This window comes from Benincasa hispida, chromosome 4, assembly GCF_027475165.1.
Source record: "Benincasa hispida cultivar pf3 chromosome 4, pf3_genome.v1.1, whole genome shotgun sequence".
Taxonomy (NCBI): domain Eukaryota; kingdom Viridiplantae; phylum Streptophyta; class Magnoliopsida; order Cucurbitales; family Cucurbitaceae; genus Benincasa; species Benincasa hispida.
The window spans coordinates 21,753,327-21,771,209 of record NC_143481.1 but is presented as its reverse complement, the minus strand read 5'-3'; the positions used below and the strand labels follow the sequence as shown (position 1 = coordinate 21,771,209).

At 30.9% G+C, this 17,883-nt stretch overlaps 1 protein-coding gene across 2 annotated transcripts; it reads right to left on the bottom strand.

Annotated features, from left to right (window-relative positions):
* Positions 1-16,147: 16,147 nt before the first annotated feature.
* On the bottom strand, positions 16,148-17,625 carry LOC120076007 (uncharacterized). 2 transcript variants are annotated; one of them, XM_039029781.2, is made up of 2 exons: positions 17,326-17,625; positions 16,148-16,568 (listed from the first exon to the last, which is right to left on the bottom strand). In XM_039029781.2, the coding sequence occupies exons 1-2, from the start codon at positions 17,593-17,595 to the stop codon at positions 16,335-16,337; spliced, it is 504 nt and encodes a 167-aa protein (XP_038885709.1). In that variant the 5' UTR covers positions 17,596-17,625; the 3' UTR covers positions 16,148-16,334. The 2 variants fall into 2 exon arrangements, with proteins under 2 accessions (XP_038885709.1, XP_038885710.1); XM_039029782.2 differs by having other exon boundaries at positions 16,148-16,565.
* Positions 17,626-17,883: the final 258 nt, after the last annotated feature.

The window sequence follows — 17,883 nt, the reverse complement described above, 5'->3', positions numbered from 1 at the left end:
AGATTTTTGCCCCAAACACCCTCTTAAATATCATTTCATTTCATATCCAAATACTTCACTTTTAAATAAATAATGAAAATCTTCTTTAAAAAAAATGAAAATGAAATGTTTTTTTTCTTCTTTTAATATTTGTATGATATTTATAGGCTTTTAGGTTTAGTTAGAGTGGGTCCATTAGGCACGTGATAGTGATGGGAGTAAGCATCAACTAACCATAACCATGTGAGGTCAAAAGCCAAAATTGGCAGCGGTCAATCCACGTGGCGAAATTTCATAGCACCTTCCTTTTAATTAGTCTTTCTTAAAAAAAAAAAAAAACTTTTTATTTAAACCTTCCTTTTAATTAGCTTACAACCTATATGTACCTCCATGTTCCGGGTATACAGTAACGTGATGGCACGTGCGTAAGAAGTCACGTGCCTCATAAACTTGCGGGGTGGGCACGTGGGAACCTTTTCTTTCCCCCTTTTTTTCCTTTGTTCTTTGTTCTTTTTTCTTTTTCTTTTTCCATTTGTTGTGATTGAATTGAAGGTTTTATTAAGGTTTTATTTGTTTGCATAAGAAATTTTTGTTTCAATTCAAATACATCTTTAGATAGACTAATCAAGGATGGGATTCTTATACCAATTATGGTTATAACTCAATTTTGGTTGGTCAATCTAATATAGTTTAGTAAAATTACAGTCTCAAAAGTTTATTCGATTCTTTGTGCATCTTTTTAAAAAAAAGTAAATGAAAGCAAAATATTTAGTGGCGGATGGTAAAAATGGGACTTTTAATATTAATATTGTTGTTTTCAAAACTTATTACAGAAATATTGTTGTTTTGAAACTTATTAGAGAAATATTGTTGTTTTGGGAGTTCGAGGCTAGAAGTTGAGAGTTGAGGATTCGATTAATGTAGAGATCGAACGTTGAGAACTCGACAAACAAATAAAAACTTGAAAATAATATGTAAATTAGGGTTGTCGAGGGTAGAAGTTTCGACATACATAAGTCGAAACTTCAATCCTCGACAAGGAAGATAAGGGGGTGAAGCAAATTATAAGAGAGAATGAGATTGAGAGCGAGATTGTAGGAAGAACGAGATTGAAAGCGAGATTGAGAGAGTGAGATTGTAGGAGAGAGCGAGATTGTAAGATGGGACAATCTCCAACGTCTATGGAATGTATGCGTCTCGCTCTCTCCTACAATCTCGCTCTCAATCTCGCTCTCTCTTACAATCTCGCTCTCTTTTACAATCTCACTCAGAATCTCGCTCTCTCTTACAATTCAAAATTCTGTTATTGTTGTTATTTTTTCATTAATGATTACTAGCTTTTTTTCTCATTGGTCATGTGTGTGTGTATATATATATATATTTCTATGGAAAGTAAATAAATTTATTGTATATTCAATTTTTTATTATAAAATTGTACATTATTCTTTTAATTAAGTTGTACATTATTCTTCTAATTAACTTGTACATTACTCTTCTAATTAATTTGTACATTATTCTTTTAATTAAGTTGTACATTATTCTTCTAATTAAGTTGTACATTTTTTTTTTCCAGATCATAGCTTTAAACCCAGGAGCTATTGATCCTGATGTTTTGTACGACCAGTCCATTCATCGATCATCTGTTGTATGGCGAGATCATACTACTGGAGAAATATCTTGTAGGCGTCAAGAGGCAGTTCTCCAACGCACTATCCCGTTCCACCCTCAAATACTACCGCTATTGCGCACATCTTGATTCTATAGGGTTGCCAGATTAGGATTTATTCAGTTGGACTGGCATCTGATCATAACCTTGGCCGAGAGATGGAGGCCCGAGACACATACATTCCATATGTCTGTTGGAGAGTGCACTATCATTCTACAAGACATAGAAGTGTTGTTGGGGTTACCTATTGACGGTGAGCCGGTCACCGGAGTGATGTACGATGACTGATTAGAAGTTTGTCAATTGTACCTCGGTGCGACCCCACCTGTCGACAAGATTAAGAATCGAGGTTAAATTTAATATGGTTAGGAACATAATTTCGTGAGCTCACAGATGATGCAGACGAGGAAACCGTCATAAGATATGCGCGAGCTTATATATTACAAATGATGGGTGGAAGTCTATTTTCAGATAAATTAAGTCATTTTGTTCACTTTATGTTCCTGCCACTGTTAGCTAACCTCCATGATGTGGGCTGGTATTTGTGGGGTGGAGCATGCTTGACATGGTTGTATAGACAATTATGCAAAGCAACAAGACTTGAGGTTCGAAAGATAGCTGAGCCTCTCATACTTTTGCAACTATGGGCTTGGGAGCGATTTCCAACAATGGCTCCATAGCTACAACATGTTAATGACGCTCAGTTAGTTGGACGAGCCTACGGTTCTCGGTATGTTGTTTTAATTCAATTTAATTTTTATATCACTGATCTAGTTAATTTAAATTCTAAATTATCAATTTAAAAGTTTAGGTGGAGAGACAAATTTTGTGTGACTAGGACAACCACACATGTAATCAGCCAGTATAGATACATGTTTGATCTGCTTCAACCTGAACAGGTACATTACACTGAACCTAATTGATTATTTTATACATATTTTTATTGTATTTGTCTTTAATATTCTCTAATATAATATTTTATGTTTTAGGTTATTTGAGAGCCGTACAAAATTATTATGCATACTTTGCCTAATTTTTGTACGAATGATCAAAACATATAGCGGACGATGAGTCCTCTCATATGTTTTCACATTGGTGAATGACATCTTCCTTACAGGGTGATGAGACAATTCAGTTTTTAGCAGAATGTCCCATCGCCTTGTAATACTGAACCCATACTGCATTATATTGACCTAAAGACTGGAGATTGATCCGAAAATTTGCTCATTTGGTAGTGCGATGACACTATCATGCAAGGTTTATTGCATTGAGGGTTTCTCTTGAACAGTTTGACACAGATGTCACTCCAGAATATATTTATTGGTATAATAATATCACAAGGCTCTATGTCACTCGTCCGGAAACAGCTGTGGGTCATCTGGTAAATGAATATTATCTAATTATTTTTCATTTAAATTTATTTAAAATATTGTCTAATTGTTTTATAATTCACAGAGATCGAACAACTGTAGATTCCGTGAGGTTGCGAATGATCCGAACCAGGTTCTTGCTATATGTAGTGACAACCAAAGCTATATGAAGGAAATTCATTATATGTACAATATATCTATTATTCCTCTACCAGCTCCTAAACGTAGAGGACCTATTCGAGAAGAGGATGAGTTTGATGAGGTTGCACATAATGTGGAAGAGTTGCCCCCGATGATGCAGACGTAGAGTTAAACTGATTATGTTAGTCCGATGATGATGATGCACTTGGTTCAGGACATTATGACTCAGAGGCTGGTCCTTCGTCTTCATAGTGCATGGACATGGTCGGGGTCGTGGAGAGCATAATGAATATTTATATTATGAAGCGCCTGCAGAGGTACCAGAGCAACATTATGAAGAACCCGAACAACCTCAAGTTCAAAGTCGACGACGACAACCAGCTTGAAATCGACGACGTCCGCCTTGTAGGACACATTGATTTTTATAATTATTTTTATATAAATGAGATATTTAATTTACATTTTTTTTTAATTTTTATGAGATATTATTTTTTTAATTTATTATTTTTATATATATTATGAATAGTAATTATTTTGATATAGAAGCTTCACATAGGATTTTTGAAGAAATTTAATTCGTGGAATTTTTGTATTGATTTCAGTATAGTATAGTGGATATAATCTCTAATGTTTGATCCTCTTATGTCTTCTCTCAAACAAGGGATAAAGTTTAAAATTTCTAATTCTTCAATCTTCAAGGAATTACTTTGAGCTTCGATCTTCTGGAATTCAAGGAGATTTTAATCTTCCAAGTTTTCAATCTTCAGGAGGTAGTAATCTTGAGATCGATTTGAGCTTCATTCTTCTGAAATTTAAGGAAGTTCTAATCTTCCAAGTCTTTAATCTTGAGAAGGTGGTAATTTCGAAATCGATCAGAACTTCAAGGTCTTGAGAGCTTTAGAGCTTCAATCTTGATCTCTAAACCTTCAGTATTTCATTGCCAATTTTTTCAACTTCTCCCAAATGAAAGGGGAAGATTTCTATTCATAAAGGTTTTTTCATGGGCTTTTAGGTGAGCTTGGATCCATCTACTTTTGGGTTATTGAGCTAAAGTTTGGGCTTGGACCCAGTCTTTTCTTCGGTCCAAAATTTTCATTGCGGGCTTGAATTGTGAGTCGGATTTTGGACCTTAGCGATTTTAGTTACCTGGTCCAGTCCAATTTATGACTTAAAGCCCAGTCGAACCTCCGACCAAATTTATCGATCGTGGTCTAGGTCCCATCGTGGTTGAAGTTGATAAGCTCATTATATTGATCAAATGGCCAAGCGAAAGACACATGATATTTTGTAATTGATTGAAATTTCTTCTCCAATAAATGTCTCTGAAAAATTTATCCACGTTCATGTATGGATGAATTTCGAAAATGATAGTTTTGAAATCAATGTATGATTTTGATTCCTTTTGATGCATCAACTTGATTAAAATATGAATTTATCTAAGTGTTTTGATTTGAAATTCTTTTGCTTGACACATTTTCACGCTAAGTCTACAAAGGATGTCTGTTATTGCTTTGACTTCATTATTTGGGGGTAAACTCTTATTTGAATTAAAATAGAAATATTGTGCTCAACCAAAATTTGACTTTGATTTATTTTGAATAAGTTTTACCATTTTTTTTTTTGATAATTTGGAGTAGAATTTGTGAATTTCACAGAATTATAACTTTGAATTTTGCACAACACTTGAGAAAAAACACAAAACCAAGTCACTTGGAAATTTCCAAATTGAAGATCTATCAACTACCCAGATCATGAAGACTTTAGTTGAGGGTATTTAGGCGCATGGATTTTATCCAAAATCTTGCAAAATTTGAACTTCAAAATAATTTAAACAAATTATTTGGCCAAAATAAAATAAAAATATTTTATTCCATCGCCCAAATCCGTCCATCGATTTATTTGAGAGATTAAATCTCAAATCTAATAGGATTTATACTTACATCTCTAATTATTTGGATTTCATATATTTTTTGGGACGCATGCCTAAAACCTCGTAGTTATATGTTATTCAAAATACTGGTTGATTTTTTTATAAATGCAATAATCCAAAGATCCAAGGTTATTTTATGTAGGTTGACATACAAGTGGATCATGTATCATGTTTAAGTGATAACTTAAATAGTTTGTAGTACATGGATAAGGTTGGATACCTTATCCTGGTGACACTACGAATACGATCCACTTTGTAATTGTTACAATAGTTGTAAAGTGTTACAAATGATATGATCTTAATCGTTCACGTGGAGACACGTAAGTGAACGTTCATGTGGAGACATGTGAGTAAAGGAATCCTATATAAAGAGTTTGTATAAGACCAGACTGCGAAATGGTTAGTCTCTCTTTATAACACCATTACTTGAATAGACTTACATTTCACTAGGATGACCATAGGTGACTCAACCATAATCCTGAGTGAGTTGTGAACATCTGTCTATGAGGACGATCCTTTGATCTGTATGGGTGAGAATCACCAAATGCGCCGACTCAATTACAACCATTTTGGAGATTTGTACGAGTAGGGAGCTGAGAACACAACTACACAATATGAAATTCACTCCTTCTCGTCTTAAGGGTAAGTAGATAAATTGTACCCTTAATAGTTGATTTTGGGTCTTGAACAATGAGGTCTCACCCTCTCACTAGCCCTAGAGGGGTCAGTTTATAGTTAGACTATAAACTATTTATTCATTAGAGGATCAGTGGTACTTAAGAAGTTAGATGTAACTATAGGGGTAAAATGATAATTTGGCCCAGTTGTAGTTACGAGCAATTCTTGAAGGGTCGACTTACCGTCGATTGGTTATATCTATGGACACAGAAATATATCTACAGTGCGAAAAGTGCAACTGTAGGTCGTGGAGTGACCCACACTTAAATGAAGGTTGATCAATTTAATTAAAGAGTTTAATTAATTAATCTCGAATCATTGGAGTTCTAATATGTAGATCCATTAGGTCCCTTTTCTAGCTCACTAAGGATAAAAATAAGAATAAGTTAATTTTGGATTAATTTCAATTGTTCAAATTAAATAAGGGAACTAATTGTATAAGATACAATTAATATAATGTATATAGATACATTTTAAATATAGTTAATTATAAATATGATTTATAATTAATACTATATGTAAGGGAAATAAATATTTGAATATGATTCAGATATTATTTATATAAATGAGATTCATATAAAGTTATAAGTTAAAATTAATATGAATTGATTCATATTAAAACTATAGGTTATATAAGAGAATAAGGTATTTGAATAAGATTCAAATATTAAATAATATGAATGAAATTCATATTAAAACTATAGGTTAAATTTAATGTGAATGAGATTCATATTAAAACTATATTATATGAGAAGAAATACATGTGAATATGATTCAAATGTGACATTAATTAAATATATGATATTTAATTAATTGGAATTAAGTATAAAATTTAATTCCTCTACAGTTAGCAATAGAGTTAACTTAAGATTGAAAGGAGTTATCTCCCCTCCCCTTTCACCTGTTATTCACTAAAGGAGCGTTTATGTGAAATTGATGGTGTTCCTGTATGTTGAATTCGAGGGAATTGCTTATGGAACGAGGTTTTCATGTCAAGGAGAGGAAAACATTGAAGATTGTTTTTTCAAGGGTTAGTTTCTCTTTTTCCTCCCTTCCCCTTAAAAGCATACTTACATAAGTTTTATGTTTACCCTGTTTATTGATTTTTTTTCTCTCTTCTTCATGAATTTCTAAAATGAATTTCGAAAGCACAAGCGTTCACGCGCTTCCGCTGAGGAATTCGATTCCTTCAATTAATATCAAAGCCAAATCGTATTTTCTATTTTTGTTTTGAAATGAAAAACAGAGAAGAGGTGGGTAGCTTATTGTGCATTTGATGTTGAATTTGTAAAAATGGATAATTTTGAATTTTGGAACATAGTTTACAGTTTTGATGGGATCAAAATGTAAGGGTTTAGTGCTTTTGGACATTTTAATTCATGCTATCGAGTCTGTAAGTTCGAGTTGATCGTGGCGCAAGTGTTGTAGAGGAGTCAGTGCAATTTGGAGCAAGAACAGACTCATTCTGAAGCAGAAATTGTATTATGTGCTAGAGCATAAAGGAAAAGCGTTGCAACGCTACCCTTTACGTTGTAGCACAGAAGACTAGCGTTGCAACGCTCCAACTCAGACATGCGTACGAGGAGGTTCAAATCTAATTAACATCGCAACACTAATCAATAGCGTTGCAACACTGTTGATTGTTAGATGCATGCTAAAAAAACTAGAAGTCATGGGTTTAAGCCTAGCATGGGGCAATTGTAGTTTTTTTTTTTTTTTTTTTTTTTTTAATTTAAATTTTAATAATGTTTTTTTATGTAATTTATTATTTTAATTAATTAAATTGATATAATATGATTATATTAATTTAACTAATTCTTAGGGGTGCGAAAATTTGGTCTATCTTTGCTAAATAATTTAATTTTTGCATATGATGTTTGATTAAATTAATGTTAATTATATATTGCATAATGTATGTCATATAGCTTAAAATCTCACCTTAGAAGAAACATTTTCATGGATCCTATTTAATATAAATATTATATTATATGGTTGCATGATTTAATAAACATGCACACGCGTCATATAATGTTATATACTATATGATTGCATGTTTTATCATGTATTTTGTTTAATATAAGTGTTATATTATATGCTAATATGTTTATTGTTTTCATTAGTATTAATATAAGAGTTATATTAATTAATAAAAAGGCATGACCATGCATCGTATTTAAATATAATTGTTATATTTAAAGTTTAGGTTAATTTCTAAAGTATGTACATGCATGATTATATTATATAGTTTGCATGATTATAATATAAGTGTTACATTATATGTTTTAATATATGGTTAAAAGCATGTTTAACTATATAGTAATTCATTAACATTAATATAAAAATTATATTGTGCATGTAATGAATGTGATATGCATGAGATATGGTTTTATTAATTAGTTTATAATTGTTATATTTAATTAATAATACCACGAGATATATATTATTCGATTGCATGCTAGCCTAATGTGATTAGGATAAGGTTAATTAACTTGCTTTAACTGGTATAAAACTGTTTTATTTAATCTTCAAATTTTATTTCTAATAAGATTAGATTAAAATATATATCTTTTTAATTTTCTTTTAATAGGATTAAAATGAGAAAATAAAAGATAAAATTTATAAAACATTTGCCTATAATGGACCTTTATCTAAAGAACGTTCTGTCTAGGTGTATTTAAGCTGACGGAAACAAAACACCGCTACTTGGGAATCGACCGGGAAGGTGAAATAGTTAAATATTTTATAAGCATGCAATAGATGATTAAAATTTATTAAAGTGTTTAATAAATAATAATCATTCTTTGTTAAACTATCCAATATAAGAGTTATATTGGGAAAATTTAACAAGACCTAGATAAATTTCTTAGCCTAATTTACCTAAGTAATGAACCCTCAATTTTTAAAATACTTAGTGGGAGAAAAATATATATATGATATGCCATTTTTCTCTCACACTCTCCCTAAAAGTTCACATCGTGAGACTCATGCTTAGCCTCGAGGCGCCTTGGGAGCATCTTCGTTCGGATGGTGTTTGCATGAGTCAATATCAAGGTGAATAAAGAAAGTATTTATAGTAAGTGGGAGAAGGATGTATGTCAACATGTCCTACGATCTCCTTTATTGGTTTGTAATGTGAGATCTTTTTGTACAGCCTTGAGGTGTCGTGGGAGCATTCTCCTTCAGATGGTTTGTGCATTAGGTATTAAGGCGAACTCCAGAAATAAATTGGGTTGCTTTAGCAATTAGTTTTTTCCTTCGATTGGTTCATTGGGGTGAAACTTTAGGATCTAAAATGGTGTGTCACATTTACAAGAAATTATTAAGCAAGTTAATGATTTCTTGACCAAACCAATGATAACTAATTGTTATAGGAATAAGAGTTATTATGGTGTAACAATTGGTTAAGAATGTCTCAATCCAGTTAAGGAATAACTAAGCATCCTTCAGTGGTGCTTGTTCTAACTCAATGGAGTATCGTAGCCATAGAAATTCTGAATTAACATGAATGAGATTCATATTAAGCCTATTGGTTTTTTTTTTTTTTTTTTTTCCTTTTTTTATTTTTTAAATTTCTATGCTGAATTTGAATAGATAAAAGATTATATATATTCGAATAACATGTTTTATATAATTCAAAGTTTTGTTATTTCCTCTCAAGAGTATTATTTTTTAATTACTGATATAAGTCAAAAGGTTCAATAAATAAGTTACTTGAGAAAATGTCATCAACGCTAAATGAATGTGTGATCTTAAATTTGTCTTTTATTTGGGAAATGTTCTCAAAAGAGTGTTGCTAGTTCATGAAATGTTCATGAATTATATTTGAAGTGATAGCTTATTTTTATCTAGATAATATATGATGTGTCTAAATTATAAGATAAAGTCACGATAAAACATATTATATATTGGAGTCATGAAAAGGTAAATGGCTTCCAAAGTTAAGTATTATCTAAGTCAAGAAAAATTCATGTGACTAAAGCAAACATGGAAAATGTTTCCAAATTAGCTTGGGATGTCACACGATGAGGAATTTTAGAAATACCTCAAAATAAAGAAAAATAAGAATTAGTAAATTTGATTTTCTTGGTGGAGATTATAGATTCACATATTGATAGTTGAATAAGGATTCACTATAAAAAATTTTCTTCATTACAATTAGATTGAAATTCTTGGTAAATACTTAATTCAGTGGAATAGTTCTACTAATTAGCAACGATAGAGGCATTTTGTTTATTTATGCTGAATATGGCGTTTTTATCATCATTAAAGAAATTCAATTTCTCCAAACTTTATTACTAAATAATTCATAGAGTAGGAATGGTTTTAGTGATAAGGTATGCTTTCAAAAGTTGTTTGAAAATATGTTCAACTTTAAATAAATACATTTTTATGTGTGTTAGAAGTTAACACATTTAAATACTAAATTGGGAAAGTGTAAAGATTAATGAATCCAAAAAGAAAGGCAAATTCTTTTATCCTAAAAGGATACTTGTCTTTAGTATTTAAGTGACTATTATGGGTAATTCTCAAAGAGTTAGAGTTAAATTATTATTATCGGTCAAAACTCTTGCTTTTCATGCAAGTGCTTCATTAAACCGTATTAGGTAAGGTTATCGGGCCAAAGAATTTGTTGGGTTTATGCATTTTTGACCTAGATGGTTTAATAACTGAAAGAGTAAGTCTGACATCGTAAATATTTCATTTTTATGATTAATGATTATTTATGAGTAAAAGTAAATCTAATACAACTTAAGTTTTATTTTCTTTGAAATAGTCTTATTTTCTTTGAAATGTTCAAAAGAAATTAGACTACAGTCAAAGTCATTTAGGAAAGTCTATTGTGACATTATGGTCAAATCATAATGATCAGTACAGGAAATTTAATATACTATGCCTAATTGATGAAGATGAGATAAGATCTCAACTTCGAGCATTAGGTATAATTTGGATGAAATTGTACTAAAACAGGAGAAATATGGTCTTGTTAAACTTAGTACATATTAAATACTTTGTGAAACATAAACATTACATTAGAGCTAGACTCACTAAGGACATGCATTAGAGATTGCAATTTTGAACATTATTTCCTCCAAAAATATTTGAGAAATGATTTTGGATTATGAAATTGTTGTAAAACTGGTTTACAACATTTTAGTATTAGGGTAAGTTGTGAAACTTGTGTTAAAATGAATCTTTGACGAAATAAATGTTCGAAAATACACCTAAATATAGGTAGTCCTTGAGGAGTTTGTAAATGATCTTTTGGACAGTCCAAACTAAAATGATGCATTTGTGTGACGAATATTGATTTCATTTGAAAAGTCAAAATGAAAGGTTGCAGACTTGCAATAGGGTCAAATTATGTTGATGAATTTAATTCCAAGTAAAACGGTTTAATAGTTAGCAAATATTGTTAACCATTTATTTTCATTTGAAAATAAATTTCTAATTGTCAACCAAATATGTGTTTGTCGTAGTGGGAAAATTATGAGATAACTCAACCTTTATAAAAGCTTACTTCAAGTCTATATTGTTATATTAGATGACAGGATGAAAACTTGTAAACCTTAAAATAATGGGAGAGTTATAAGATGACTCAACCTTTGCTATGGCTCATTGGAAGTGAAAGTTGTCATAACATATGATAAGAATTAAAAGAAGTTGATAAAAGGAAATTATGTCAAAGTCATAAAATTTGAGATAAATAGAGTACTTAATCTTAGTCAGTTCTTGCAGATTTTTATTGATGGGGTCAACTCCAAATGATATGAATGGATTTACAGAAGGAAAACTTGAAAATGTTGAACTTGGAGATAGAGATATTCAAAGTAAGGCTCTTGACATTAGGTGAAAACCAACGTTGGAACCGTTGGATGAAAATAGACAGTGAGTCAAATTTCTATAATAGTCTTTATGCATTATCTGATTAATTGTTGCATATGAGATGTAAAAATGAATAACTTCTTTCATGAAAATAAATCCAATGCATCTACACAAATTTGAGCACATTTTTTTCAGAGATTAAAATTGCAAAAGATTTGCAAAATTGTGATGTACATTTGAAGTGAATTTTACAATTAGGATCTTTAAGAATAAGCTTTGATGCAGTATTGTAATCCATGACTTCGAACAATGACAATGTTCTTGTACAAACAAGAAAATGAAAAATGGAAATTTATCTATTTTATACTGATATTTTCCCATTATGAATGATGTAGATACCAATATGAAAGTTTGAGTTTTTAACCAACTTCAAATAATTGATTTGAAGCCTTTTTGTATATTAAAAGTCCACATAAAGATGTTTAGTGATGTTAAATTTGTCTTATGCATGTTACATTTACAAATTAGTTGTTTAATGTTCGATGTAATAGCTTCAGATGGAATGGTAATATACCATTCTACAATGAAGTTGATATGTCTAAGGAAAAAGTTTCTTAAGATACCTCAAGTATTGAGAGGATGTAAATTTTACATGAGACTTCATTAACATTTAATATACAATTGGTTAGTCAAATCAGTGAAGTCGATGGTATGACCATTGAAATTGAAAAATTAAAATTTATGTATAATGAAATGTTGGTGTATAAAGTTTAAGATTTGATATTTTTACAAGATACACTGTTTCATACTGGATTTAGAGAAATATATGTTTTATCCTAGGTGGTGTAATTTATACTATAGGGCAATAATATTGCTTATGAAGCAATTATTTGCATAGTCTTAATATATCCTTAAATACTTGAACGTTGTTTCAAATATGAATTAGTCTATCTACTTTATAAGATAATGTGGTATAAGAACTACGTTTGAGGATAGTAGTAAACACAAAGTTGTAGGAATAGAACAAATGAGAGAAACATCATGAGGGTGACTATATGGTTTTTGTTGACATAACAGTTTGAATTATATAAAAGGATTCTCTAGGCTAAAGTGTGATAGGATTTCTTAGAATGTCTAGGACTACAAGACATGCTAGGATTACAAGACATGTCTCTAGTGTGCTAGGACAAGTGGGAGAGCATGTTGGGTATAGAGTATGCCCTAAGATATATGTCTCACTAGCTTATGTTTCATTGGCTTTAGTGCAAGTGGAAGATTGTTAGGGTGTATGTCATAAAGCCTCGTAATTATATATTAATTGAAACACTGGTTGATTATTTTGTGTATGTAATAATCCATTAAAGAAAGATCTAAGGTTATTTTATGTAACTTAAACATGTGTGTGATTGACATACAAGTGGATCATGTTTAAGTGATAACCTAAATGGTCTGATAAGACTGAGTACCTTATCTTGGCGACTCTACGAATATAACCCACTTTGTAATTTTTACAATAGTTGCAAAATGTTACAAATGATCTTATCCTAATCGTTCAAGTGGAGACATGACGTGGAGGTATTCTATATAAAGAGTTTGTATAAGACCAGACTATGAAATAGTTAATCTCCCTTTATAATACCATTACTTGAAGAAACTTACATTTCACTAGGATGACCATAGATGACTCGACCTGAATCCTCAGTGAGTAGTGAATTTCTGCCTATGAGAGTGATCATTTGATCTGTATGGGTGAGAGTGACCAAAATAGCCGACTCAATTGTCCGAGTAGGGAGTTGGGAACACAGCTACACAAAATGGAATTCCTCATTCTTATCTTTAAGGTAAATAGATAAATTGCTCCCTTAGTAACTGATTCTGGGTCTTAAACAATGAGGCATCACCTCTTCACTAGCTCGAGAGGGGTCAGTTATAGTTAGACTATAAACTGTTTGTTCATTAGAGGGATCAGTAGTACTTAAGAAGTTAGATGTAACTACAAGGTTAAAATGGTAATTTGACCCAGTTATAGTTGTGAGAAATTCGTGAAGGTTCAACTAACTGTTGGTTGGTTATATTTATGGACAATAAATATATCTACAGTACGAAGAGTGCTATGAGTCTTTAATGGAGTGACCCACACTTAATGAATGTTGATTAATTTAATTAAAATGTTTAATTAATTAATCTCGAATCATTGGAGCTTCTAATTTGTAGGTCCAATCAGTCCCCTTGTTAGCTTACTAAGGATAAAATAAGAATTAATTAATTTTAATTGTTCAAATTAAATAAAGGAATTAATTGTATAAGATACAATTAATATAATATATATAGATACATTTTAATATATAATTAATTATAAATATGATTTATAATTAATACTATATATGAGAGAAATAAATATTTGAATATGATTCAAATATTATTTATATGAATATAAAACTACAAGTTAAAATTAATATGAATATGATGCATACTAAAACTATAGGTTGTATGAGAGAATAAGGTATTTGAATTAGACTCAAGTATTAAATAATATGGATGAAATTCATATTAAAACTATAGGTTAAATTTAATGTGTATGAGATTCATATTAGAACTATAATATATGAGAGGAAATGGATTTGAATATGATTCAAATGTGACATTAAATCAATAGATGATATTTAATTAGTTGAAATTAATTAATTGGGTTATACAATATTTATTAAATCAAATTAAATTAAATAAGTTTTAACTTAGTATTAAATTAAATATAAAAATGGACTCCCGATGTAGTTATGAAGGGAGTTAACATGAGATTGAAAGGAGTCATCTTCCCTCCCCTCTCGCCTTCAATTCCTCGAAGGAGTGTTTGTGTGAAATTGATGGAAGAAGATGAAAAATTCTTGAAATTTTCTCTCAAGTAATCACTCAATTATTTTTTCCTTACCAAAATTGAAGAGCCCACAACTCTTCGATTCCTATTTGAGAGAATAGCAAGGAAGAACTGGTGGTGATGTTCTTGTATGTTGAATTTGAGGGAATTGCTTGTGGAACAAGGTGTTTGTGACAGGGAGAGGAAAGTATTGAAGATTGTCTTCAAGGATTAGTTTCTCTTCTTCCTCTCTTCCCCCTTAAAAGCAAGCTTATATAAGTTTTATGTTTGCCCAGTTTATTGAGTTTTTTTCTCTGTTATTCATGAATTTTCAAAACGAATTTCAAAAGAACATGCGTTCATGCACTTTTGCTGAGGAATTCAATATTTTCCCTTATAAATAAGAGTCAAATTAACTTGGTTTGAAAATCAAATTTTAATAATTTTATTTAAGGTTCGGAATTTCAAATTTTTGCACTTACATTTGATCAAGTTAGGTTGTTCACTCTATTCAAGTTGACCAAAACCTACGCAAACCACCCCTACATTATAGACTTCTATATTGATGGTTTGGATTGTCATATAATTATTTTTTTTTTCTCATACTTTTTCTTTTTTTATTTAAAACCCATGGATTATGGTGAAGTTCGTTTAAATTCGCAAGATTACTATATTTACCACATTATAATAAGCACACGACTTTGATTAGTATGCATTATTTTGTAAAAGTTTTCAAATTTGATTAATGATTTAAAATTATTTTAATTAATTCGGTTTATACTTACACTAGTGATCTTTTAATTATGTAAAAAGGAAAAAAAGAAAAAAAAAAGAAAAAAAAAGAGGACAAATGATACGTGTAACTTGTAAGCAGTGATATGGGGAAATAATTATAGCGTGGGCCTGATTCTATAGACCCAACTTTGATATGGGCCAGAAATATTTGAGTCCATATTCACGAAATTGCCCTGTATTCGGCCTATGGGCCTGATTTTTTTTTCTTAATTCAATTTATTTTTTGCTTTTTATGACACGAAATTTGTACCACTTTGGCTTTTCCAAGTGTACAATCCAACATTTTCTTCCTTTTAATATTCCATGACAAATGGATAGAGATACGATAAAAGTTAAAATAAAAATAAAAATGGACTCAACACTACAATTTCATACTTTAATATAGGTATATAGAAATTAGATTTAGGTGTGAATTTTTAATCGACAGGTTGATTGATTCTCCAAACTGATAACCTTATTCAAAAAAGAAACCCAACTCATATATCTCTTGGAGTCATCGGTCAATCTTTCTTTTCCTTTTTCGGTCAATGTGTACCTTCAATGGTAAAAAATGATTGTTTGGCTGAGAGAGAAGAGTATAGTGGTGGACAACAAATGTAAAAAAAGAACATTGGTCAAAAGTAGAACTTCGTTTAAACAGCGATAAGGTTGATTAGTCTAACAAATAAGCGAGTGAACAATTTACGATAATGAAATCCTAAACCAATTATCAGTTTGAGTTGAATCGATGACTTTTTTCCTTAAATTCAAACACCGAACCAAACTAGTCGATTGCTGAAAATACACAAACGAATCCAATTGAAAAGCTATTCTAACCTAATCCAACTCTAGTAATTCAAGTTGAACTAGTCAAATTTTTTCGAGTTGTCGAGTTCACTAACACCCTAACTTTTAACCTAAATAACCAGTGATTAATATATCTAAAATTTTTTATTCATCTTACAACTAATTACACATATATATTACACACATACCCCAAAAAAGAAAAAAAAAGTAAGGGAATGATTTAAAGACAGGATGATTAATTAATAAAGAGTTTCTCCAAACAGGTAACAAAGCAATATACATATTTTGGTATTATAAATATAATTAAGTCTATCATTTGACCATGGTTGGATTATCACAGACGTCTCTGGTGATGGCCGGAATGCAACTGGAGGTCCGGCCAATCCTGCCGTTTCGGTGGGCGGAGACGGCGGACTTGGAGGTTTTCTTGAGAATCTGTTTAATGGCTTCCGCTTGATATAGCACCGGATATGCCCTTCCGATCTTATTGAACTTTGCACAAGCGTTCATGTGCTCCTTCAATGCCTCCTCTCTTGTCCAACTCTTCTATTACAACTTATACCAATTAGGCTTAGTTTGAAATTATCGTAAATATTGCAATATGTCGTGCTTTCACAAATATATATACACAAGCTAAATTAAACATAGAATAAAAGCTTAATTAAGTCTCGTTTGATATTTAGTGATTTCGTTTTTTATTCTGTTTTTAAAAATTTTACAATAGTTTTCGTCGTTTTTGAAAATTTAAAATTACTTTTTAAAAACTCTCTCTCTATATACATCATATCTTTAGAACTTGAATAGATTTTGATAATATTTGTAAGAAGTATGATAACATCGCAAAGACACTCATAAGTTGAAATAGTGCTATATGCTTAATATTTGAGGGAAAAAAAGACCTTATGATTATCAAAAGGAATCTTAATATGTGAGATGAGGCCTCAAACATTTGATATTTTTTGTTGAGAATATAGTATCTTAATCAATTGAGTTATATATGCATAGATTGGCTCAACCAAAGTAATTATAAAAGTGATTTTGTTTAAATTAATGTTCCATCAGTTTTGTTTTACTAGACACTAACCAACCTTAAATGAAACCTAAATAATTTGATATATAATAACTAATAATTGAAGATGATATCAAATTTAAGAAGCTCAAAATAGATATATGACATCACAAATTTTTTTTTTTTTAACTAAAATATTTCGTGTTTGGAACTTATGATGTTTTCTTTTTACGACTTTAAGTCAGATATTCGAATTTCTAAGATCATGGAACTCTAAAGAAGAAAAAATTTAACCTTTTCCATCTCCTCGTTTACGGCCTCGGCGCAGAGGCCGCAAATAAGCTTTCCCATGAACTTGTCTCGGACATGACCGATGTACTCCGCCGTGCAGTCCTCAGAGAGGCCGCAACACTCGCAAGCGGCGGCCTCCACCTCGGAGATGGTCGGCAGCGGCAGGTTTCCGACAACTGCAAGACCTTCTTTAGTCAGCTCCGAGGAGATGTCGGATATGGTTCGTTGGAGACCCTCCATTGATGGCTTTTGCACTTCAACTTTTGATGCCATATGGATAAATGCTTATGAAGAAATGGGATATCCAAGGGACAACTCAATTTATAGAACCTTATTTTTGAGAATTTTATTTTATGATTAAGTATTTTAAAGATTTCAACTTCTAATACGTGTCTATTTCGCCATTAAATTCTTTTAAAGTATTTAATTTAATTAGTAGTATTATAAAATGTTTTAAGGTTTGTGTCTTCGACAAAAACTAGAAGATTCGAATCTTTCATCATATATATTGTTGAATTCAAAATATTATTATAGAATGGGATCGAACATTTAACTTTGTAA